At 41.9% G+C, this 24,747-nt stretch overlaps 1 protein-coding gene across 2 annotated transcripts in view; it reads right to left on the reverse strand.

The window, feature by feature from the left end:
• DRC7 (dynein regulatory complex subunit 7) overlaps positions 1–24,747 on the reverse strand; it is a 193,886-nt gene that overhangs the window by 68,970 nt on the left and 100,169 nt on the right. For both annotated transcript variants that reach the window (XM_086945007.1, XM_086945008.1), the window contains exons 10-11: positions 22,346–22,474; positions 12,421–12,549 (exon numbers count right to left, since the gene is read on the reverse strand). In XM_086945007.1, the coding sequence (XP_086801133.1) occupies positions 12,421–12,549; positions 22,346–22,474 (258 nt within the window). The remainder of the gene's footprint in view (positions 1–12,420; positions 12,550–22,345; positions 22,475–24,747) is intronic.

Below are 24,747 nucleotides of genomic sequence, written 5' to 3' on the forward strand. Positions count from 1 at the left end.
TGTTTTCATTTCCTGCTTCTTGCCACTGAGGAAAGGTGTTTGAAACCTGAAATGCGTCTGGCAGAAAGAAACTAAGAGATGCTGGAGTTTGGAGTTGTACTGTCAGCAGGTGCTCGAGAAAAAATTAAAGGAAATATTGCAAGCTTCCTACGGTCTTCCCTTTGGTGCTTCCTGATTACGTTGGATGTTTGGGGCTTTGCACGCCTTACAGGGAAAGACCTACCGCGACTGGGCGGGTCTGTCTGAGCTTTGATCTAAGCGAAGAAAACACAGAGGGAGCAGCGCATGTTGCATTACAGGGCTGCTGCTTGTGCAGAGTTCATTTCTCGTCCACCAAAAAGCAGGACAGTGACTTACTCCAGACACAGTGCATCAACCCACTGGGGTGAAATACTATTTGCTGAATTTTAGGAAATGAGCATGGCACCCACTCGGGGATTATGGACTACAAGCACCATGAGGCACAGGGAGTGCCACGCCTACACAGGCAGGTGCTTTTAATCAGCAGATCACAACGCAATGTTTTCATTTCCTGCTTCTTGCCACTGAGGAAAGGTGTTTGAAACCTGAAACGCGTCTGGCAGATAGAAACTAAGAGATGCTGGAGTTTGGAGTTGTACTGTCAGCAGGTGCTCGAGAAAAAATTAAAGGAAATATTGCAAGCTTCCTACGGTCTTCCCTTTGGTGCTTCCTGATTACGTTGGATATATATATATATATATATATATATATATATATATATATATATATATATATATATATATATGAGGTACGTGGCGCTCCTAGGCAGCATACAGCATTCAGCCGATCAGACAACTCAGGAACCAGCAAGACCCGTAGTTTGGTGCAAATGTTTTATTTAGTGTTTAGCCCAGCACCAGTCCGCCATGACGCGTTTCGGCTAGAGATAGCCTTGATCACATGACAACATCACGAGGGCTGATCACCCTTTTAAAGTGCAATATGCCATCACATGGTATTAGAAACAGAAAAAATACTCTCAATGTTTCTAGTCCTCGAAACAGATAATTACGGCATGAATGCCCGTATAATATTACAAAATGTCACACATATTAGCATCACAAATGCATGTTAATACAATATAAGTTATAAAGTTGTGCACAATGTAAAACGTTCACTCTTATTACAGTACAAATTAATGCATGTATATTTACAGGGCACTGGCAATAATGAACTTTTAAAATACTTATAAAAGTTAAAAGGCCTATAAATAGTTATATAAATATTAAAATATAACTAAAATTGTAATTAATTAATAAACACATTTGATCAAGGTATTATGTTTTAAAATCCATAGATCAATTGAGTGTAATAATGCCCCAGTGGGCATGTACCCATGCCAAAGATGTAAACATTGTACTTGTGCAAAATATGCTAATTGTGCAACATAAGTTGATGGCAAGAAAGTGCTACCAAGTGCGTGAAATGTTAAAAATTTGAAAGAAAATTATCTATTGGTCATGGAGGGAGAAGGGGATGTCGAATATTTAAACATAATGTACAATCTACAGTTCATAGTCACACAATACTGTACAAAATGCACAAAATACATCAACTCAAAGTAACTCAAGAATTTGGATGGCTGGCTCAATGTGTCCCACTCAGATAGTTTCAAAGATAGGTGTGGCAGTCCTCCCCTGTGTTAAGGCCAAGCGGTGCCTTGGTGTCTAAAAGGATTATATAGCGAGTCTCAAGCTTTCTTAAAAGGGACTCCCTATCACCGCCTCTCCTTTGGGGAGGAACACAATCTATCGCGAAATACCTAAGTAGGGATGCATCCTTTCCATGTTTGCTCTCGAAGTGCCTGGCCACTGGGTAAGCTGCATCTGCATGGGTGATTGCACGCAGATGTTGCAGTATGCGGGGGTTGTGTTGCACAATAAAACTTGGCAAACTACCTGATTGGGTCCGGTTTCGTTTTTTCCTGAAAACAGCAGAGGAAGCAACGAAGTTCTGTGAATATATATATATATGAACTCTGTGCAAGCAGCATCCCTGTAATGCAACATGCGCTGCTCCCTCTGTGTTTTCTTCGCTTAGATCAAAGCTCAGACAGACAGGGATGCTGCTTGCGCAGAGTTCATTTCTCGTCCACCAAAAAGCAGGACAGTGACTTACTCCAGACACAGTGCATCAACCCACTGGGGTGAAATACTATTTGCTGAATTTTAGGAAATGAGCATGGCACCCACTAGGGGATTATGGACTACAAGCACCATGAGGCACAGGGAGTGCCACGCCTACACAGGCAGGTGCTTTTAATCAGCAGATCACAACGCGATGTTTTCATTTCCTGCTTCTTGCCACTGAGGAAAGGTGTTTGAAACCTGAAACGCGTCTGGCAGATAGAAACTAAGAGATGCTGGAGTTTGGAGTTGTACTGTCAGCAGGTGCTCGAGAAAAAATTAAAGGAAATATTGCAAGCTTCCTACGGTCTTCCCTTTGGTGCTTCCTGATTACGTTGGATATATATATATATATATATATATATATATATATATATATATATATATATATATATATATATATATATATATATATATATGCAGAGCAAAATCTGTTCGTCGGTTGAGACCACAGACAGGAAGGACCACCATACAACTTCGTGAGTGTTAAAACGGGCTTTTATTATCCATTTCTCGCAGTTTCAGCAGGCATGACGCGTTTCGGGCAGGGACTGCCCTTGATCACATAACGGAAATGCAGTTGTGGTCACTTTAAATAGAGCACCCACTCAATTTTTTTCTTATCGTGATGCCACCACGTGTTAAAACCATAGACATAGAAAATAGATTCTTCGTGTAAGGTAATGGAAAACAAACACTTGGTAGCTTACTGAGGGTGTCCTTAGACTTATGTCAGCATATTTTCTATTGCACAACAAAGTATGTTATTTAATCACATTCTATTTACAACAAACAAAATATAGCAGCATAAATGCGTTTTTTAGCTTGTGCAAATTTAGAACTAGCAGCATGGTAAGGATGACACTAAAACTAGTACAGACATAAATATACACATTCATATAGTATTTCAATACATTACTCCATTGCAATAAATAAATAACATATAAATATGTTAAAAAATTATTTTATAAAAGACCATATAAAAATAAGGGTCAATTCATGATTTGCATCGAATAATAAATATTATGCTAAAAGATAAATGTGCAAATGGCAATTTTTTAGTGAAATAACTATACATCTAGTGTAACTAGCTATAATTTTGTCCTCATGCATTGTCTAAAATATCACATCTAGATGTCGTGTTGTTATATATGTGACCATACTATCAATAAAGTGCTAGTGCTATGCTGACTATCATGAGGTCAAACAACCAAGCGTGATGAAAGCCTACAATCCAAATGTAAGTGTGCTGAGTGATTAAAGTGCAACCAAGAAATTTAAAGGTTAAAAAAAGTGATAAAAAAGGAGAGAGATGCAATTGCAAGTCTTATACTAGTTGCATAGTGGGTACTTCTTAAGTAGTTGTTCAAATTGTGCATTCTGATATATGACATTCAATGGTGATGCAGTTAACCCAAATAACATATATAACCACATGCCAAGATGGGATACAAGATTGATAGCATATACTCAGGTTTACAGGAAAGTATGCATATCCTCCCTGTCATTAAGGCCATTTGGATGCTTGCTGTTGAGATTCAGAATATATCTGGTCTCTAACTGCCTTAACGCTTTATCCCTGTCTCCACCTCGCTTTAAAACCGGTGCCTGATCAATGACAAAATAAGTCAGACAATTAACATCTTTTTTGTGACTTATTTTAAAATGTCTGGCAACCGGGTAGGCTGGGTCACTATTGATAATTGCACAAATGTGCTGTAGGATACGCATGTACACAGGATTTTTTGTACTGCCCACATAGCGTAAGCCACATGTGCAGGTGAGGACGTATATAGCGTACTCAGTGCGGCAATCATATTTTCCCCTGATCGGTAGTTCTTTGGTTTTGAACGGGGTGCTATATGTGGCAGTGTTGGCTCCAAACTTACAAGCCCTACAAGTTGCACATTTGCGAAAGCCATTACTTGTGGGCATCCAGGTTTGTATACTAGTAGACCCAATGGGAATCTCTTTGGATAAGAGATTAGCTACGTTCTTAGATTTTTTGAATGTCACTTGCGGACGTTCTGATAACGTATTTTTCAAGATTGGGTCAGTAAGAACTATGGGCCAATTTTTGTTCAAGATGTGACGTATTTTGCGTTCCTGTCTACAGTAGGTGGTGATAAGTCTTGGAGAACTATTTTCTTCTGCTGTATTTACATTTAACTCATTGGTGCAGGGTAACAAGGTAGTTCTAGGTCTCTCATTAGTTTTTGTCATGGCTCTCTCTAGGATCTCTTCGCTATACCCTCTCTGTCGCATGCGTTCCAAGCATGATTGACTGCAGACATTAAATTGCTCTGTTGTACTGCAAATCCGCTTGAGACGTAACAGTTACCCGTAGGGTATGCTGGCTATTAAATGACGTGGATGAGCGCTTGATGCATGCAATATTGCATTCCCAGCTGATGGTTTTCTATATGCTGTGGTAGTTAAAGTTGCATCAATTATTTGTACCTGGACATCCAAAAATTCTAGCATTGTGGCACTCATGTTTGAAGTGAAATGTAAGTTGAAATCATTCACATTTAATAATTCAACAAACTCTTGTGCACTTTGCATACTGCCCTTCCAAATAACAAAAACATCGTCTATATAACGAAGCCATGAAATAACATTGTTTTCAAATGTAGCCTTGTGTTCCTTCATGAGGACCTGCTTTTCCCAAAACCCAACATGCAAGCACGCGTAGCTTGGAGAAAAGCAGGCCCCCATGGCTACCCCTTGTTTCTGTCTATACATATTCTTTTCAAATGAAAAGTAATTATTGTCTAAGCACCATGAAATTAAAGACAACAACATCTTATTGTGCATAGCATATTCAGCAGGACGTGTATTTAGAAAATGTTCAACACCACGTAAACCACATTCGTGACGTATACTAGTATAGAGAGATTCTATATCTAGAGTTAGTAAAATCCATTCCTCTGACCAAGATATGTTATTGAGGTACCGTAGAAAATCACCAGTGTCTTTTATGTAGGAGGGCATGGTCTTGACTAAGTCCTGTAAATAGAAGTTAATATATGAGCCTACGTTCTCAGTCATGCTCCCTATCGCCGAGATTATAGGGCGTCCTGGAACTGGAGTGGTATTCTTATGAATTTTCGGTAATAAATAAAGGAAGGGTAGTCTTGGGTGAGTCTTGAACAAAAACTTGTGCTCATCATTTGATAATAAACCCTCAGATTTCCATTTAGATAATTCTTTTTTAAGATTCTCCTTCGCTTTATTATATTTACTCCAGGTTGTTGACTCATAGCATTCATTGTTATTCAACTGTCTATTGGCTTCTGAATCATATTGCTGCTTAGGCCACAGGACCACATTGCCCCCTTTATCAAATTTGTTAACGATGATTGAAGCATCCTTAGCTAGCTTGTTGATTAACTTGTTTAAAGAAGCTTGTCGCTGGTTTGGAATGAAGTTTCTGTTGCGATTGATGGAACAGTTTAATTCTTTTATTTCCTCCACGACGCGGTCATGGAAGACATCAATTGAGTCTCTCGGCATTAGTGGGATAAAGGTGGACTTCGGTTTGAAAGGGCTTTCCCCTGCACCCTTTTGTAATAAATTCAGTTCTCTTAATTTCACTTGTGTCGGTGCTTGGGAATTCAACTCATCCTCATTGTTCAAGCCGTGTAATGTCCATAATGCTGGTATTTCTCCGACCTGCAAGCCGGAGGAGTTGGAGGCTCCCTGGTTGTTTTGTTTGTCCTCTCCCAGATTTTTTAGGGCATGAAACTTCTTAAGTTTTAATTTTCGGATGAACAAAAATAAGTCTACACGTGTTGAAGCATAATCAAAGTTAGTATTCGGACAAAAGTTTAGACCCAAAGAAAGCAATTGTTCCTCTGCTTTTGTGAGCGTCATAGTGCTGAGGTTAACTACCGTATTGTCATTTATTGTTTCTTTTTCTGCCAGTAGTTTTGCCTCTTTTTTGGCTTGTCTTTCGCGTTTCCTCCGGGCGGTTTTTCTAATGGTGTTCCGCCTTCGTCGGCTTGCTTTCTTTCCTTCCTTGGTCTCAAGGTTTTCAACCAGTCCTGTACTAAAAAATCCACTTCCTCACCTAAACCAGGAATAATATCCACGGGTTCCATACTGCTCGAACTTGAACCTGCTGAGCTTAGACTGGACTCGCTTGTAAGAGATATTGAATCTAATTCAGGTGAGTCTCCTGCCACAGTAGCCTGTTTAGCCTCCAAGATATTTGGTTTAGTTGTTGTTGTACTTTTCATTTTGCGGATATTTTCATACTTCTTTGCAAAAGTGTAGATCTGGCCTCTTTCATAATCCTCCAGGTCTCTGGCAAATTTATGTACTTTTCTATTTTTTATTTTTTCTTCATATTTTTTCAAACGTTCCTTAATTTCATTCATTTTTTTAGAAATCCAGTCCTGGTTTTCCATTTTGCTGAGATCCTGTTCCATTTCCTCAATTTCCCTCGCGAGGGCTAGACGGTCTATATCGGCATACTGAATCAGAATCCTTATAAGGTTCATGGATTGCTGTAAGTTACTTTCCCCCCACTCGAGTAACATTGCTGGATTAGGGTGCTCGAAACTGGGAGCTAATAGTATGCGCAGGCCCCGAGGGACCCGATTAACTTCCACATATTTTGTCAGGGACTTGCTTTCCCACCATTTTGTTAGCTCTGCTCGCATTTTTTTCTCCAGATTTTTCAATACCAAGTTGGCGTCTTTATTAACTTCTTCACTGTTATCTTTTTGCGCGTTCTTATTGGTATTCTTGCTTTTATTTTTGGCCACATTATCAAAGAGCGCATCTGCTTCTTGCTCTCTCTCCTGTACTGCGTGACTCCACATTGTGCCTGTTCCCTTTAGTAGGTTTAAACTGCAATGATTAACCGCCTGCACGTTTCAGTGCAACTGGGCGTGTGAAATGGAAATGCTCGATAAATTACATTCAGTTGTTGCCCCGTCTTGCGTATGCCTCTCAAATTACTCACCGGAGACGAGGTCAAGCCGCCGTGGGTCCTCCGACTCGAGCGTCGGCGTCCTCGGTTACCGGTTTTCGTTCTATCGCAGCTCACAAGGGGTTCAGCCAGCCTGTAGATTTCCTTCCGGAGCAGCAGGGTTTGTCAGGTTGAAGGCGGCTTCCAACAGTCGAGGCGGGGTCCGTCAGGGCGAAAGCAACCAGAAATATATATGCGGTATGTGTCGTCCTATTGAATCAGCATGCAGCCAAACAGTAAGGAGAAGACGAGATCCGTTTCTTTGGTGTTCAGAATTTTATTTCGCCCAACACCAGTCTGCCATGAGGCGTTTCGGCTACCAAAAGCCTTGATCACATGATATATATATATATATATATTCAATTAGATGGATAACAAAAAAAGAGCATAACTCTTAATAGCTGATAAATAAATATATAATAATCTTGCAAATTGGAAATAAAAAGGCTTGGCACCCTTGTCATAGCCTCTATCCAGGTCGCAACTGTCCAGATACATCAAATGCAAAGCATCTTCTACTTGAAACCGCAGTAACCTCTGGCAGGAGAAATTTTTGCTTCTTAAAAGCATGCAGATATTTTGTAAGCAGACTCAAGAGGCCCTAAAGCCAGACTTGACTCACAAGGCTTCGTTTTTTAGCATCATCAGATTCAGATGGTAAATCATACACCTGAGCAGATCCAGCCTGTACAGCAGTCACCAAACCTTTTGACTGACATTTGTTGAATCAATGTTTCGCAAAGACGTTTGAGTTTCCAAATCACCCTGGGGCTCAGTGGTATAGGAGGAATGTCACAGTAGAATGTCTTTGACCAAAAAATCCACAATATATCCCCAGGTCTGGAAAACTGTATGCTCTCTGTGGGCATCTTTTATTTTTAGATGAAGCAAATCTGTAAGAATTCAGATTATTGGTATTTGGAGGGGAGACAGGGTGACTATCTAACTCAAGGACTCCAACTCACAATCCTTGTCAAGGTGAACCATCAATGTCACTAAATCTACCTGAGCTCAACCTCCTGGTAGCTATGACGCAGAGCAGACAGGCTTACCTTAGGACAAGGAGTAAAATATTTATGAAGTACTAAAAAAATAATTAAGTACAAATGAAAAACAATAGAAGTCTCAATATGAATTTAAAACATAATGTAAAATTGAATCATCAAAATTACACTAAAATTACAAAAATCCAATAAGGGGAAACCAGAGATATATATATATGTTTAAGTTTTAAGTAAGAATAGTGCCAAGAAGCATAATGTGCCAATGATAGTGGTCACCTAGTCCGGTACCTAGGCGAAATTTGGTGCTGACCACAATGGACGGCGAGTTGAATATCCCAACTAAGTTTGTCTGGGTGAGATTGTAACTTCTAACTTAGCCCTGCAAGTTCCAATTCACCACATAAGTATACTTCTAAAGACCCCTAAGACCACATAGGAGGCACTTAAAGACTCATAGGGTATCAAGTAGAGCCCAACAGCATGGTCCAGTCCACGTCCAGTTGCCACTGGTCAGCTGAGCAGTTGTAGGAATGGCCTCTTGTAGCTTGTTGTATCCCTGTAGCTTGAACACGAGATCAGCCTTATGACATTCTGAGATTACTTCTTTGTCAAGATTACTTTTTTGTACAAGAGCGATCAGGTCCAGGCTTTCAGGGCTCTTCTCAGGTCACAGACAGGAGGCCCAATCCTCTTTTGGTCTTCCGCAGGCCCAGAATGTATTGTAAAGTGGGTGCCTGGAGAGGCCACATTTATACCTGGCAAAAGTTAGTGGGTGGGAAAGACACAAAGGTACGCCCTAACCAATGGGATCAAAGTCCCCAGGACCAACCCTACCCATTTTTGGCATTTTATAAATGGCAAAAGTCTTCGGCCATACGCGACTTTGGGTTTAAGGGCTGGGTACGTGTGTGTGTGTGTGTAATGTATTATGGCAATCTTAGTGTTCTCCCACATCTAACACCAACATTCAGTTTGAGTCAACCACTGTACCCCAAATAAACCCAAAGACTAAAGTCTGGTAGAACAAATGTAGGGTTTACGAACAACCAGACAGTGGATACACAAGACTTGCTTTGGCATTCTGGTTCCCTTTCTTTCAAGAGTGCCCCCAATGCTATATGTAAAACTCAAGAGACATCATTTTCATGGGACAAAGCAGGGTTCATCAACAACTAGACAGTGGTTACACAAGAGTTGTCTTGCAATCCTGTTCCCTGCCTTTCATGTGCCCTCAAAGTGTTATTTGTAAACTCAGCAGACATGTCAAGCAGGTTTTGATACTTTAATGTCAAAAAGAATGCTCAAAGCCCCCTTCTTGCATATTTGATGAGATTCAGATGAGTTGTGTCTGCCCTTCATTTCAGCCTATTGTTTACTCTGGGAAGCATTTCACACCTTTTTCACACAAACTAAAATGCTAATCCCTGGCTGGGAGAAGTTTGAGACCAAATGCAAATTAGCTTCTAGTAAGTTCAGGCATGGAAAAGGTAACTTTCTAAAAGTTACTTTTTCTTAAAATGTATTAAATTACAACTTCACCATTGAACTGGATTTTTAATAACTTTTAAAATAGTTGTTTAATTATTAAGCTAGCTGTAACACTCCGAGATAAGACCCTGTTTAGGTGAATTGTCCTTTATAGTACTATCCAAGAGATTTTCACTTTTGCCTCTCCTAGATGAGCTCACCAAACTTACAGTAACACATCTGTGACTATAAATATTTTTGGATTCTCTTCTTGAAAAAACGTTCTGCATCAAAACACCAGCAAAGAGTCCGGCACCTCCAGTGTCATTACCAATTTGTTCTCCCAGTACCTTGATTTTTCTTCCACTGATCCTTGCAGTGCTTGCTATTGGCTTTGACATGGCCTCATGTTATCTTGCTTTCAAATTTTGCTCTGCTTTATGCTTCTTTATGTGCATGACAGCGCTTGCATAACTGACTCAATTTTCTCGACTGTCGCCAGCTCGGTTTTCTCCAATGAGAAAGGGGTGAGGCTTTCTAGAAGCTTTGTTTCACGTTAGAAATGGTATTAAAGCAGGGGGCCTCCGTGGGCCAGGTGGAAGTTCACCACAGAACAGACGTATTGCTGTGGATGGTGATGGAACTTGTGTCCTGACTGAACTCCTTGAGCTTGAGTTGGCAGGATGTTGCTGCATCATTCTATTTTGACTGTTTATTTCAATTATCCATTTGTTACTTGGGACTATTGCATTTGGCCTGCCTTTTTGAAGTAGTGTATTAATAAATTTATATGTGTTATATTCCATAAGTTTGGATTGGTGTTATTACCTTGACTTGGGGGACTGCTGGGTCTTGCCTCGGCCTAAGGGAGTGTTGCAGTAAGGATCTGTCCTTTTTGTGAAAAGCAGATTCACCCAACCCCGCTAACTTTCCTATCTTTAGCCTCCAGGTCATCTGTGTTCTACTAGCGCCGGGACACCTCCTAGCGAGGTAGCTGTTCGCGCTCTACAAAATCCAGTATTATTATTATTATTACAGGATCAAAAGTTTTTAAGATATCATGCTTACATTTGGCAAGTAAACAAGATTTTGCATATAGCACAAATTAATCTGTTCTCTACTTCCATCAATTTTGCATGAGTGTAAAACTTTTAAATTATGCATGGCGCATAATTAATTTAATAAATCATTATTCAATCTTATTTAGATCTTAAAAGCACAATATAAAACAGTACACTAATTGTCACAAAATACCAATCTTGGTACAATAGAATAGATTAAACCATTTAAAATACAGCAGTTTAGAACACAGGACCAACAACAGCCAAAGAGCCCTACAGTCTCCCCGCCATCGATTTTCTACTGTAAATGGCCAAATTGAGAAAACCACATACGGTAAAATAGATATATGGGCTGTTTAAAATTTGAAGGTGGAGTAACGCCACCCTACATTTCGGTAAAGTTAATTTTCTCAAGAAGGGTTTAGGACATAACTGAAGAAATTGATGATAAAAACCTAAAAAAAACATAAAGTGCAACAGGGATTGTTTCACCTTGCCTTTACAAGAACAGGGGGGTAATTCCGTGTCCCATACACCGGTTTCATAAAAAGCACGCTAAATGCCAGACCATCCCCGACTTAAATCTAAATAGGGGAGACCTCTCCCATCGGATTAGTGCTAACCTATGATACAGGGGGATATCACTCATTACAAACATGGAATAATAGTGGGGATTAGTGTTCTTATTAGCTACCTCCTGAATATACAGAGAAATGCATAACGCATAAGAATAAGAGAGCAATCACTACAGAATGTCTTGCATCGTTCCAGTAGTATGACAAAGTTCCAACCAAATTCAGTGTATACAGAGGGTCCTCACAAGGCTTTTTGTTGTATTCGTAAGGTTCCCTTGGTAGAGGGCTCTCAAACTATTTGGTGATTCCCTACAGAGGAGAGCTGTGTACTTCCTCAACTGCTGAAATGCAGATGAGCAAAAGACAAGATATTGGACAGACATAAGTACACTTGTCTCGAAGGGGGGCTTCCTGGGTGGAAAGGAACTATCTATATAGACACCATCATGACCTGTATTGTATTATAAACTCAATAAAAAAGAATTTTAAAAAAATGGGTGATTCTCACTATTTGTTCCTAAATTCAAACCATGAAAACAATATGCAACTTAAATAATCAAACCTTCTTATTTTGGCTCCTTGCAAGTGTTTAGGTCACTAGTCTAGTTAGAGAAGTTGCAAACAAAAAACATATATAGGAAGAGAAGGAGTATGAGAGATAATCTACAAGATTTAGCAGAGGAGAGGAGAGAATGAGGACAATAGTATTGATATCGAAGAAAAGCAAGCACAACTAATCGGAATGTGGAGGTGGAATCAGTGATAACAGATTATTTGTGTAGTTTGAAGATAAACTGTGCATAAGGGAGGACAATTATAGAGTGAAAGATTCCAGCAGGGAAAGGCAGTCGCCTTTATGTATGTCCTGCTTAGTGGCTTTAGATGCACAGGGAGCGATATTCAGGGAAATGTTATATATCCCATGGTATACGAGATAGGTAGGCAGGGGAAAAAATGTTGAGAGATGTTGACATTATGTTTGGGCTAGCACAGCACTCAGGGCTGGGCACTCTGAAACTGAAAAAGACTAGAGGTGCAGTAAAAGAGAGCGTTGGTTAATCTGTACATATTTCAGCATAATGGAAGATACAAGGGGATTAGGGGAAAGGAACAAAGAACACTGTCTTGTTGATAACAAAATGGCTGTACACAAGGGATGGCAGCGATATATTTGGAGAGCAGATGTACCTCTTAGAGATTCACCACGTCCAGGAGCAAAGTAATCTGTTGTTGTCCCAGTTTTCCTTTTCATCGCCTTCATCTCCAGCTTGTCCTGACGATTCTTGAACCATTCTTTTACCTCCATCTCTTGAGTGTCTAAAAATGAAATGACAGAGGAGTCAAAATTACTAAATTCCAATAAGCCCAGTGCCCTATTGGATTTTATTCTTCTCACCATCACTCTAGCCTTTTTGCACTATTGTTCTTCATTACCACTATGCTATTATCATCATTAAACCCCCTTTTTCTTTTCCACACTGCCAACAACTTATTTCTGTAGAAGAAAACTAGGAAACCCAGACTCTATTAGAAAATGTAATTGGGGTTAGTGGCACCCAAAATTTTCAAAGAAAAAGGTATTGACTACTTTCTCACTGTCTAATCTTTTATTCTGATACACACACACTTAATAAACCTAGCTAATTTAAATCAGACTTTTTAATTGAACTGCCTTATTTCACTTCTGTTGTTTGTAGCAGGCACAGGAACTATTTTTTTATTTTTGAATGAACACTTGTTTCCTCTTCAAGATTTCCTGGGGCTTTTATGTGGAACAGTGTTTTAAAAGTCATTGAACCATCAAAAACAGGAAAATGTTCCACAAAGTATTCTCAAAATCAAATGAGTACAACCTCTGGAGTCTCTGTCAACGCCACACTGTGGCCTACTAATTTGTCATGGAGCCCCCATTGCCGGTGGGCATACCGAAACAATGGTTGAATGGTGGCATGCTCATAGAAACCTGGATCCTCTCCTTTTTTTTACAGATGGCGGATTCCCCGTACTAGTTCACACTAAAGGGACCGAGACACATCCTGGGATACAAGTGGCCCCTCTAACTGGGAGCCATATCCAGAAGACTCCACCCTCTGGCCCGGCGTAATCAGCCCTAATCCTATTGAGGACGAGGCATGGGACGCAAGGACGGACTGGAATAGACCCCGCAAGAGTAAAGATGCCGAGTGCAGAGCCCAAGACGAGAAACCGAGAGACGAAGAAGAAGACACCCTGGTTCCCGTATTGACAGCCCAGTGGCGGGAACGCGAGACAACAGGAGAACCAGAAGGCTAACGTGTCCACTCACCGCCCAGCCGCGCTCCAGTAGGAGCGTGTCTCTCACAGGTGTGTGCACGGTTTGCGGGGTGGGCTGGGAGGCGGAAGAAGGTTGGCGGTGAGAAGCCAGAATAATTTCCCACAGAACCAACCCGACTACTCTCCCTTCACAGACACACCTTTTCCCCATAAAGGAGCACTGGGTGTCTCCTCACTCCTTTTCCCTGTTTGGTGATGGTGCAAAAGTAAAGCTGTTTTCTCACACCGTTTTCTTTTCTTTTCTTTTCTTTTCTTTTGGTTGGTGGAAAACCTGAAGCAAGAAAGGATTCCCCTTACGAATGCCTCAGAAACCAGAGGACTGTACAGACGCTTAAACTGTGGATAAGACGTATGATCGACGAAGGCAAACCCTGGCAAAACCATTTAGAAGAGCGTACAAAATAAACACCACATTTAGTGTGGACCTCTCTTCTTCTACCCGCTCAAATAATTATAATTCCAAGGTAGTTATTTACTAATCCAAATATCTTAAAGTCACAAGAGAGAAGTATTGCCCCAAAAGCAGCCTGGCCCTAGGAATGGTTTCCTCTCAAAATAGTGCAGCTGGTCATAGGAACATGAGGCGGCAGCAAATAGCTTGACAGCCTATTGTTTAACCCGCTTCCTGACAGTTCTATCATAACCTCACCATAAGCATCACCATTCTACGCATTTGACAGTTATCCTACCACTTACAGATTCACCTTTCATTTTTCCATCTTCACCTGACCATTGTGTCTTAACATAATACCCCACTGCATCTCATGTAGGAGCATCCTACCATTCTACTTATGCACCCACCCCATTTCACTTTCACCAAATCGTACCAATCCAAACACCGTGTTGATTTCTTTCAATCCAGTCCTCCAACAGTCCCAGCCCAGCCATCTGCCTAAAAGTCATCTCCATAATGTGTTAACAAAATAGACATTTTTAAAAAACTCTTCTCTCATTCCTTACAAGAGCAACCACTATCAGATGCCACTATCAATTTCCATGCTGTTTGCACCCTTTGCTTTCCATCACTATCCTACTGTCACCTACCCATCTTTTGTGCATCTCAACCCACAACTCACCCTTTCTCATACTCTGTCTCCTATCATGTGATTGTAGCTCAGCAGCAACTGCACCCCATTACTTGCAATCCTACTATTTCATTACTTTTCAACACTGCATACATGAAATACCATCACTTAAATCATCTCATTTACCACCACCCACATTCTAGTTCTCACTTCCCTCTTATTCTACTGTTCAGCATCACCAGTTCTCATTCACCCACAGCCGTTTAAACCATGAACCTCCATCCCGCTCTTGTATAAACCTCCTTCCCTGTATCTCGTCACAGATAAAACCATCATGTAGATATCCACGCCATCCTGCAGACTGCAGCAGAGTAATACTTCTTCCCTCATCATCCTACTGCTTATCCACCATCCTCTTCTTTACCATCAAGTTGCTTATTGTGCCACCATTCTATTCTTTTTACTACCATTATGCCCCATCTTCTACATCTACTGTACCTCTACTGATAGCAACTCATCCCTTCATGCTCCCAACTATGGCCACTATTTCACCCCTTCTGACACCTACCATTGTACTCATCCTTCTTCCCCCCTTACTGATGTCCATGTTTCATCAGAAGCCTACCACGATTTTAAGGGAAGCAAATCCAGAAAAAGACTCCCTACACCAGAGCTACCCCACTAGTTCTGTGAAATAAAGGTGAATGAATCACTATGCAACTTTAAAACAAAGTGTGTTATTCATTAAGTAAAATAATTTATAGTTTTGCCTCTATGCATACAATTGTTTTTAAGCATGTTTCCAGCCTGAAAACTATCAAACAAGGAGTTAAAGAGAAGGTGGCAGTCTTTAAAATGGGCAAAGCAACAAACCATTTTTATTTTAACTAAAAAGTTCTTTCATTGCAAGTACATTTGCTCAAGCACTGCTCAATGAAATGATATCCCATGTATGGCACTGACAAGATGGGGACATCAGAAAGAAATCCTTCATGAGAACGGAGGAATTCTCTGAGACGTGCATGCATCTGCTGAAACCAGCAATGTGGGCATTGTGTTCCAGTGCTCTCTGACAAGAAAGTTGTTGGGCCCAAAACTATAAGGTAAGCAACTTCTTGTGCAGGTGGCTCGATCATATTCTTTGGCATTCGTTGAGCTTTGCATTGCTCTAATGCTGCCCACTTGGATCAAACATCTGATTTGAATCCATCGGTAATCCACCGGAAAAAGATAAGAGCTAATCTGAGACCCCTGATTAACAACATGTAGGTCTAGAACTCCTTTTCTTTCCTTTAAAAAAAGTTTCTTTTCATTTTGTTCAAAAATCAGGAGATATAGAATGGCATTTCCAGCACAGACGAGTTGCATGTGACAGATTAAAAATCGTTACAGGTTTGTAGCAAGCATGGTTATGATTCAGGCTGAACATACAGAGCAGTATGCAACAGCAAATACGGACATTTCATCACAAATATACATGCTTTCCCCGCAGATGTCCTTTCATGTGTTGGCACATAATATGTGAAACAGGAGTCTTTACCCCATCTCAACGCCACCCCTCGCATACAAGGGGTGTAACGGGCCCGACAAACGTGCAGGGTAGGCCACCATGCAGAACCTATTACACGACACCACTCGCCTCACCATCCGCATCTTCATCACTCCTCGCATGCGCCAAGTACTCCTGGTATGGGCCCCATTTACCTTTTGGGCAGTTACAAGGTGGCATAAGATTGTTGTAAGCATCTGATTGGGTGGTATTGCAATGCATTATGTCAGTATGTCACTCTTTCACAGTGGGAAGGGGACCCCACAACCAGCGCATAGCTGTTCTACGTCGCGCCAATAGCAGGCTTAGGGCCACAGGTCACCGGTAATCCTTTGGGACGTCCTTGTCATAACCTAGAAGGGCTACAAGCAGTGTACGGGCCACAGCCTCACCTGTGATTTCCTCCACTACCTGGAATTTCACGAGGCAGAAGCGCTGCACACCACTAAGTCCTCTTCTTAAGAGTATGGCAACTTGGGTACAAAAATTCATTAAGTTGTAAAACCACCCTACTTGCTGGAACTACACCGAGTTACTCGAATTGAAACTATGTAAAGACAACTCCTGCCTCTACCTTTTTAATGTTTATAATAGACCCTAGTGCAAGCATAAGGAATCCTTGACATTAATCCTTTTGAAAATCAGCTAAGCTCCCTGCCTTGTGAAGCCTACACAATAGTGGCAGGCAATTTTAATGTTACAATGGAACCTTTGGATAGCCATATTCCATCCATATCCACGAGCAGGACGTCTCATGGAATATTCCAAGAGTGGCCATCTCCCAAGTAAAAAAATGCTCAACTCTAGCTTTAAAATGACTGGTTATTACATTAAGAAGTGGGCTAAGAGCGGGCAATGGGAGGTCGATGTCAACCTAAGAAAGCGCAATAACCTTTAGAAGTGCAAATAAAACAAGTAGAATAGATTATATATTTATTTCCTTGCACCTTTGGGCCTATATGGGTGACTACTTGATAGTAGTAGGAAGAGTATATAGTGACCACAATTCCCTGCTGTTGGAACTCACTGGTCCATTTATATCCTACATAGAAGAGATTAAGCATAGTTTATTAGGGAAACCAGTCCTAACTAACTACATAAAGGCCTTAAAATGGGAGTGTATTCAGGCTCACCCTGAAATACTAGAGCAGGTTTACATGAACCAGGGTACTGCTAAGGAGAAAATGAAGAAACTTCTTGAGGAAGGTGTAGCACCTAGCCAAATTATAAACTTTCACAAGGATGTATTCCATCGATAAAGGATTTGACTTCCAGAGAATCTAGGAAACAAACTAGGAACCTAAATAAACAGCATCATTGGCACAATGCCAAGTGTAGAAAAGCAAAAACTTTACTGTTAGGATGCATGGAATTAGGATATCAAGAGGCTCTGAAAAACTACAAGGCTGAGCTTAAAAGAGCACAAAATATCTGCGAGGTTAAGGTCTGGGCAGAATTAGTACATGCAGCAAAACAGGGGGACTCAAAAACATTTTGGTCCATAATGACGCATAGCAGTCCTTCGGCAGTTAGTTCAGTTGCATTTCATAATGAACACTGTAAGTGGGCCAAGCATTTCACTGATTTATATTATACTAGCAGCCCGTCCCGACGTTGTCCGGGTATGAATTGCTGCCGGCCAGTAGTATATTGTTTTGTAGGATTTCGTTTTGATAGCATTTCTTATCTGTGACAGGCCTGTGAAATGCTCCGATTCACAGTGCACTGCTGATGCACTTAAGAGTGCGCGTTCAGTAGTGTGTGAACTTGAGTTTCCCTACTTTATTTTTCCTTGCAATATTATATAGCGCAAACTCGACAACATGGCATGAGCACAATGTACATTACAGAAGAACACATTCATTTATGGTAGGCACGGGGAGACAAAGCAATTTGCCTGGAATCACAGGATGTTGAGCTGATGCCGAGATTCGAACGTTGCTCCCCAGCTCTAAAGTTCGCAATTCTAGAACGTGTGGCGGGAGGTGTGTCTAAAAGTGTATGTCGGTGCTGGCCATCAGTGAGAGAGATCTGTGCATTTTTCAAATCGGTGGTGAAAAAATATGAGTATGTTGCTGGAGATGTGGGCCGCCGTGCCACCAATGTACTTACCAGGGGACGGTAAACACCCATTATTCCGCAACTTTCTTTCCGCATACCATCACTCCGCATACTTTCATTATGAAAGTACCATGACTCCGCAATGCCATTATAACGCATGGCATTACATTTTATATGCTTTTACCACGCATACATTTACAATGAAATTCGTTGTAAATGCATGAATGGTAAAAGCATGTTTTTTTTATGTTTGGATAAGGTAAGTATGGGTATAGGGGTATATGTTTTGGGGTACTGAGGTATATGTTTTTGGGTGGTTGCTTATTTTAAGGGTTCAGATATAGTTTTGGGCTATGGGGTACAGGGGTAGTTTTAGGGTTTTGGGATAGGTATGCATTTTGGGGTACAGGGGTATTTTTAGGGTTCAGGGCTAGGTTTGGGGTATAGGGTACGCACGCACGAATATGTATTGTATTGTATTGTATTGTATTGTAATTGCATTTATGTAGCGCTTACTACCCCTGACGAGGCGTCAAAGCGCTTTTTCGGCGGGTAGCACGCTACTCTGGGACCCACAGAGGATTAGTGTTGAATTAGTATAGTGAAACATGCAAATACATGTTAAGTGGTGGATAGGTTAGTCAGTTATTTGGATTTGGAATGATAGCAGAAGGATAGAGTAGGACAAAGCTTTGTTTATCGTTTGCTTGTTGACGCATGCTATTCAGGGAAGAAGTAAGAAGTAAGACTAAAAAACTTTAGTTCTACTTTTATTTTCAAAATCTGGTCACCCTAATTGTAATCGTAGCTAGATAACGTACTGTGTTTTTATGCATATAATGAAATTAGTGTGCAGTTTGGATGTAGTTCCCAATACTGCCCACAAGATGGCAATATGGGACCATAAATAATTGCTCACTTTTAAGTCACCATGCAAACTTGTGCTGTCGTTACAATGTTCTGTCCTTTTCCCTTTATTACCAAAAGCCAGTTTTACAATGTGCTTCAAACATCACCTGCTTTTAAAGGCCTGTGGCTGTTAGCTTTCCTCACATGCCGCAGGGTCAACAAGGGAGGGATTTAGAAATGCACTCCGAGTGGAGCCATCCTTCGAAGCAGAGTAAATGTTTATACCAGACGAGGTATGTGGCAGAAACTTCCGTCGGATGCATGCATTAGCCACCATTAAGTAGGCAATGCATAGAGAAGATGTGAAGGCATGCATGCTGATAGAGGAGGTAAGCATACAATTTAAGAAGAAATGTATGGAAGGTGGGACGTGGTTTATGTGAGTCAGGAAAAGATGTGTGTATCAGGGAAGAGGTTTATGTAAACCTTGATCTACGTAGGAGGAATTAAATAAGAGATGATCTATGCACAAGGAAGGGACTGACATCGCGAGCCGGCGGAACTACAAAAATGGCCGCTGTGATGTCATTTTGTAGTCCCGCGGAGAGATTTCCTCAGCGTTTTGCCGTTTTTTCACCGATGGTCAGTGTTGCCAGCTAAGGGGAGTGAGCTATAAAATACGAATAAACAGACTCTTGCTAGTAAGAGCGATAGTTTCCTTGCAGGCATCAGCCATTACTTTATAAAAACGGGGCAGATATAAAACGAAGAAAAAGTAGTCCCCTTTGCTGAAACAGTACTAAAACGCCCAGGTTCTTTCCTGATGTCATCACGCAGATGTCGCGGCCGGCACTACTTGCAAGGGACTACTTTATTTTTATTCCTAATTTTTTTAACAACGTATATTTTTTATTTTTATATAGCCTATGTCCTTCTGCTTGCCCTGAGGTTTTCAAAGATGTTTTGGGTGTTTGGATTGGTGGTGTACTTTTCGAGTTTACCTGGCTCAAAGGACACAGTTCTCTCTTTATAATAGTAGTATAGAGTATAGATATAGATAGAGGATTGTAGTTTCCAAGCACATAGAACTGGTTTAAGCCAGTTTAGTACCAATGTGGGGTATTTAGATACACTTGAGATAACCCATATGGATTACATACTTTCCCTAGAGCTCCCAAACACTCAGTTATGCAAGATATGGGATTATATCCCATTTTTTTTACTACTGAGGCGCGTCAATTATTATTCTGGCACAGGCTGTGGTCAGTACCAGAGTTGGAGCCCTATAGAGCTCACTTAGAGAGATTCTAAAACCAGAGGGCCATCTGAGGATTCCATGGTTGTTGTATGTAAAGAAAATGTTCCAATCCATTGCTCTTGAGAACCTTTGGGACTCTCCAGAAGGTTCTCATTTGACACCAAGGCAATTAATACAGGAGCGGTGCAGAGAATCTTTCACGCGAGAAACAGTAAAGAACAGTAAACCAGGGTGTCTAACAGATCACTTTCTTGATCATAAGATTGTCCCTCTGTATGAACCTTCTTTAGATGTCATCCAGGGCTCGCTCCTTGGACAAATATATCGAAAGTTCAGATATGGGACCGTGCCAACGCGAGAATATACAGCTAGATGGGCAAACCCTAAGAACCCCAATACTATCTGTCCTGTCTGTGGTACTGCTTTTGAATCACCAAGCCACTTATTATTTTTTGTGTGGCTTATAAAGCCCCAAGGATAAAATGGATCATCCCCCCTTTGTAGATTACTAGGTATAAGGTCACTGGGTCCAGCACTTAGGATATTAAAAACAGATACACAGGTGGTGATTGGTATTAGTTTAGGGAAATATGTACACGCAGTATGGATAATTCGGAACCAGCGGATAGAGCTTTAAAAAACAATTCAGGTTTCCAAGGTGGATATTGTATTAGGTATAGGATTCATATAGTGCAATATATTTTGAAAGAAGCCGTTAGATAAGACTGTTTGGAATGTTAACCTGTGGAATCCAGCACTTGAATTTCTTTGTATAATTTGACTGGGATATAATTGACCATTTTAATTATTTGAAGTGTTTTATGAGAATACATATGGATGTTTTTAGTTGTATATCTACGAAATGCCATTTTATCTTTTTGAATCTTTTATGGATTTTTAATCCAAAATAAACAATTAATTAAGAGTATGGCATGACTCAAGTGAGATGCGGGGAGTTTGGAGTGCAGGAATTATTTTCCTATCAGTGTATCTGGACACTTCACCGGTTTAGTGGTGCTTGGCATACTTGGGGTTCAGATGCTGCAGGTGCTGATGCATTTGTGGTAAATTGCCTGGAGGTACCGCACTACTGTGGAGTTCTGTTTGGAGGGTGGGTGGAGGAGGCTGGCTGAGTAGTGGCCAAGATCCATGAACTACCAAACCCCAAAATCCAGTTTAGGTCTGAGGACGTTCAAGCTATATGTGAATAACCTCCTCAGAAATTCACTATATGCACATTTTCTTACGCATATTGATTTGAAAAAAAATTCCTTCAAGACACAGATCAATATGGTGGAATCTTCTTCCTTTCATACACTGCATCTCCTGGGAAAAATGGGCCCGATTCACAGAACTAATTTACAACAAAATCCTAAACTTACTACTCATGGTATTCACAGAATGCACTTACGACTCTCCTAAGTTTACGTCTGCACTTGAGCCGGAATTTCCGCACCCGGAGTGTAAGCTCCACACCCGGAGCGAAATTCCCACCATCGGGCCGGAATACCCACAATCTGGCATTAATTGACTATATCTGATGCATTGTGGGTATTCCGTCCTTAAAACGAAGATTCTGGCCCAATGGTGGAAATTTCGCTCTGGGTGTGGAGCTTCCACTCCAGTTGTAGAGATTACACTCTGAGTGCGGAAATTCCGGCCCGAGTGCGGACGTAATCTTAGGACAATCGTAAGTGTATTCTGTGAATACCATAAGCAGTAAGTTTAGGATTTTGTCGTAAGGTAGTTCTATGAATCCGGCCCCCTGTTCCCATTCTTAATTTACATTATGTATGCCATGCTCACATTACGGATGAGACCTACAGAATTGCAAAGGAATTGGAAAACAATTGCAAATTACAGATATGTGTGAATCTAATTAACAATATATGTAAGGTACAACATTTTAAACGTAACTTTGTGGATCGGTCCCCTTCTGTTCACAACAGAATGCTGACTTAGGGCAAATCCCTCTTGGCCTTGGTGGGTGAGGCCACCAACAACTGAATTTACCATATAATTGAATTTATTTGCCAGCACCAGAGTTCTTCATCTTACACTCATTGTCTTCATAGACAGTATGGCGCGACACCAGCCCATCCTCCAACAAGTACGGTGCCCACTTTTCAAGTTTGGACTTCTTATACTGAATCACCTTTTTCCCCTCTGGACTCCTGGTTTCGAATTCTGCAGGGGAGAAAGTAAGCAAGAGTTAAAAGTTGAATAGCATGGGTTGGGTGTTCAGTAAGGTTAGGCACTATAAATTATTATACGAGTCGGTCAGTTGCACTAACCCAGACCGTCTGGCAGATTTCTATTTAACAGTTCGCTTACCACTGTAACTGCCAAGCAGTGCACAGAGCTAGAGGAACCCATCTCTCTATTTAAGGTCCATGAAGCCATCAGAGCCCTAGCCATGGGAAATCCCCTGGGGCCAGAAGACTTTCCAGCTGAATACTACAAAGTATTTGCCCTGGTATTGTCCCCCCAACTGCTCACACTTTACAATGCATTCCTCTTGGCCTCCTCCCTTCCTAGATCCTTATGCAAGGCCCTGCTCATATCTGCCTAACCGTCTTGGGCTCCTACCGTCCACTAGTGCTCCTTAACATTAATTATAAGATATATGTTGTGTGGTTTAACTCTCTTTAAAACTTTATTTATAGTGCAGTAGTTAAGAAATTTCCTATGAAGAATGTGCGGTGATAAAATTTGGCGCAAGAGAAATAAGAGAGACCCATCTTTAATGCATTAATGATAAATTCTGCAGATCTTCGCACCGTGAATATTCACTGACTGCGATAGACCAGGCTCGGTTAAGAGGCTGTTGACTTACTACATTCCAGTTCTCTCTGCTTCCCCCTACCTGCACCCCTCCCGGCATCCTACCTCAACCATCACTAACACCAAAGTCAACAGTACCACAGTACATCAACAACATTTTTTTGCCGTCCAAAGAAGATGGCCTGTTTATGCAGCACAATTTGTCAATACCACCTTACAGGTAGCGCAATAGTTTAATTCCCCTCATTGGATACATACCGAAGAAGTTCCTCCAAGGGTGTAGGGTGAAGAAAACCCCAGGCCTAAGCAGAAAGGGTTCTGAAGCAGTCCAGAGCCCGCAAGATCGCAGACATCCACGACAGCTTCAATGCCACGACCGCCTTGACAACCACCGAGACCTCCGCCCCCACAACCACCATCCACACCAACCACCTGCTCTCCTGGCCCAACATGAAAGACGACGACATCATCAAGATCATGAACACCATCCACTCCGGATCTCCGTCAGACCCATGCCCACACCACATCTTCAACAGAACCAGCACATCCATCGCAGCCCATCTCCAGAAAGTCATCAACACCTCCTTCTAGACAGCAACCTTCCTGGAGAGCTGGATGCACACAGAGATCCACGCCTTACTCAAGAAACCCAAGGCAGACCCCAAGGACTTCAAGAACTTCTGGCCCATCTCCAGGCTCCCGTTCCCGGCAAAGGTCATCGAGAAGACCGTCAACGAACAACTGACATGCTACCTCGTGGATAAAAACATCCTAGACTCTTCCCAGTCCGGGTTCCGCAGAAACCACAGCACCGAGACTGCCCTCATGGCCGCCACCGATGACATCAAGTCCCTGCTGGACAATGGAGAAACGGCGGCCCTCATCCTCCTGGACCTGTCAGCCGCCTTCGACACGGTCTGCCACTAGACACTATGAACACGCCTCCACAACGCCGGGATCCAAGAGAAGGCCCTGGACTGGACCACCTCGTTCCTCTCCGGCAGAACACAGAGCGTCCGCCTTCCGCTCTGAAGCCACTGAGATCATCTGCGGCATACCCCAGGGCTCATCCCTCAGCCCAACTCTGTTTAACATCTACATGGCACCGCTCGCCCACGTCGCCCGTCGGCACGACCTCAACATCATCTCCTACGCCGATGACATCCAGCTGATCCTCTCCCTCACCAAGGACCCCCACACCACCAAAACCAACCTTCACAAAGTAATGAAGGTCGTTGCTGAATGGATGAGGAAAAGCCGACTGAAGCTGAACTCGGACAAGACGGAGGTCCTCATCCTCGGATCCACCCCTTCGGCCTGGGACGACTCCTGGTGGCCGACCGCACTGGGAACCGCTCCAACACCAACACACACGCACGCAACCTAGGGATCATCCTCGACTCTACCCTCTCCATGACTAAACAGGTCAACGCCCTCTCCTCCTCCTGCTTCAACACCCTCTGCATGCTCCGCAGGATCTACAAGTGGATCCCCACTGAAACGAGAAGAACGGTCACCCAGGCCCTCATCAGGAGCAGGTTGGACTACTGAAACGCCCTCTATACAAGGAGCCTCGCCCAAACTCCTCAGACGGCTCCAACGCATCCAGAATGCCTCTGCACGCCTGATCCTCAACATCCCTTGCCGCAGCCACATCACACCCCACCTGAGAGACC

This window comes from Lissotriton vulgaris, chromosome 12 (genome assembly GCF_964263255.1).
Source record: "Lissotriton vulgaris chromosome 12, aLisVul1.2, whole genome shotgun sequence".
In the NCBI taxonomy this organism is placed as follows: Eukaryota; Metazoa; Chordata; class Amphibia; order Caudata; family Salamandridae; genus Lissotriton; species Lissotriton vulgaris.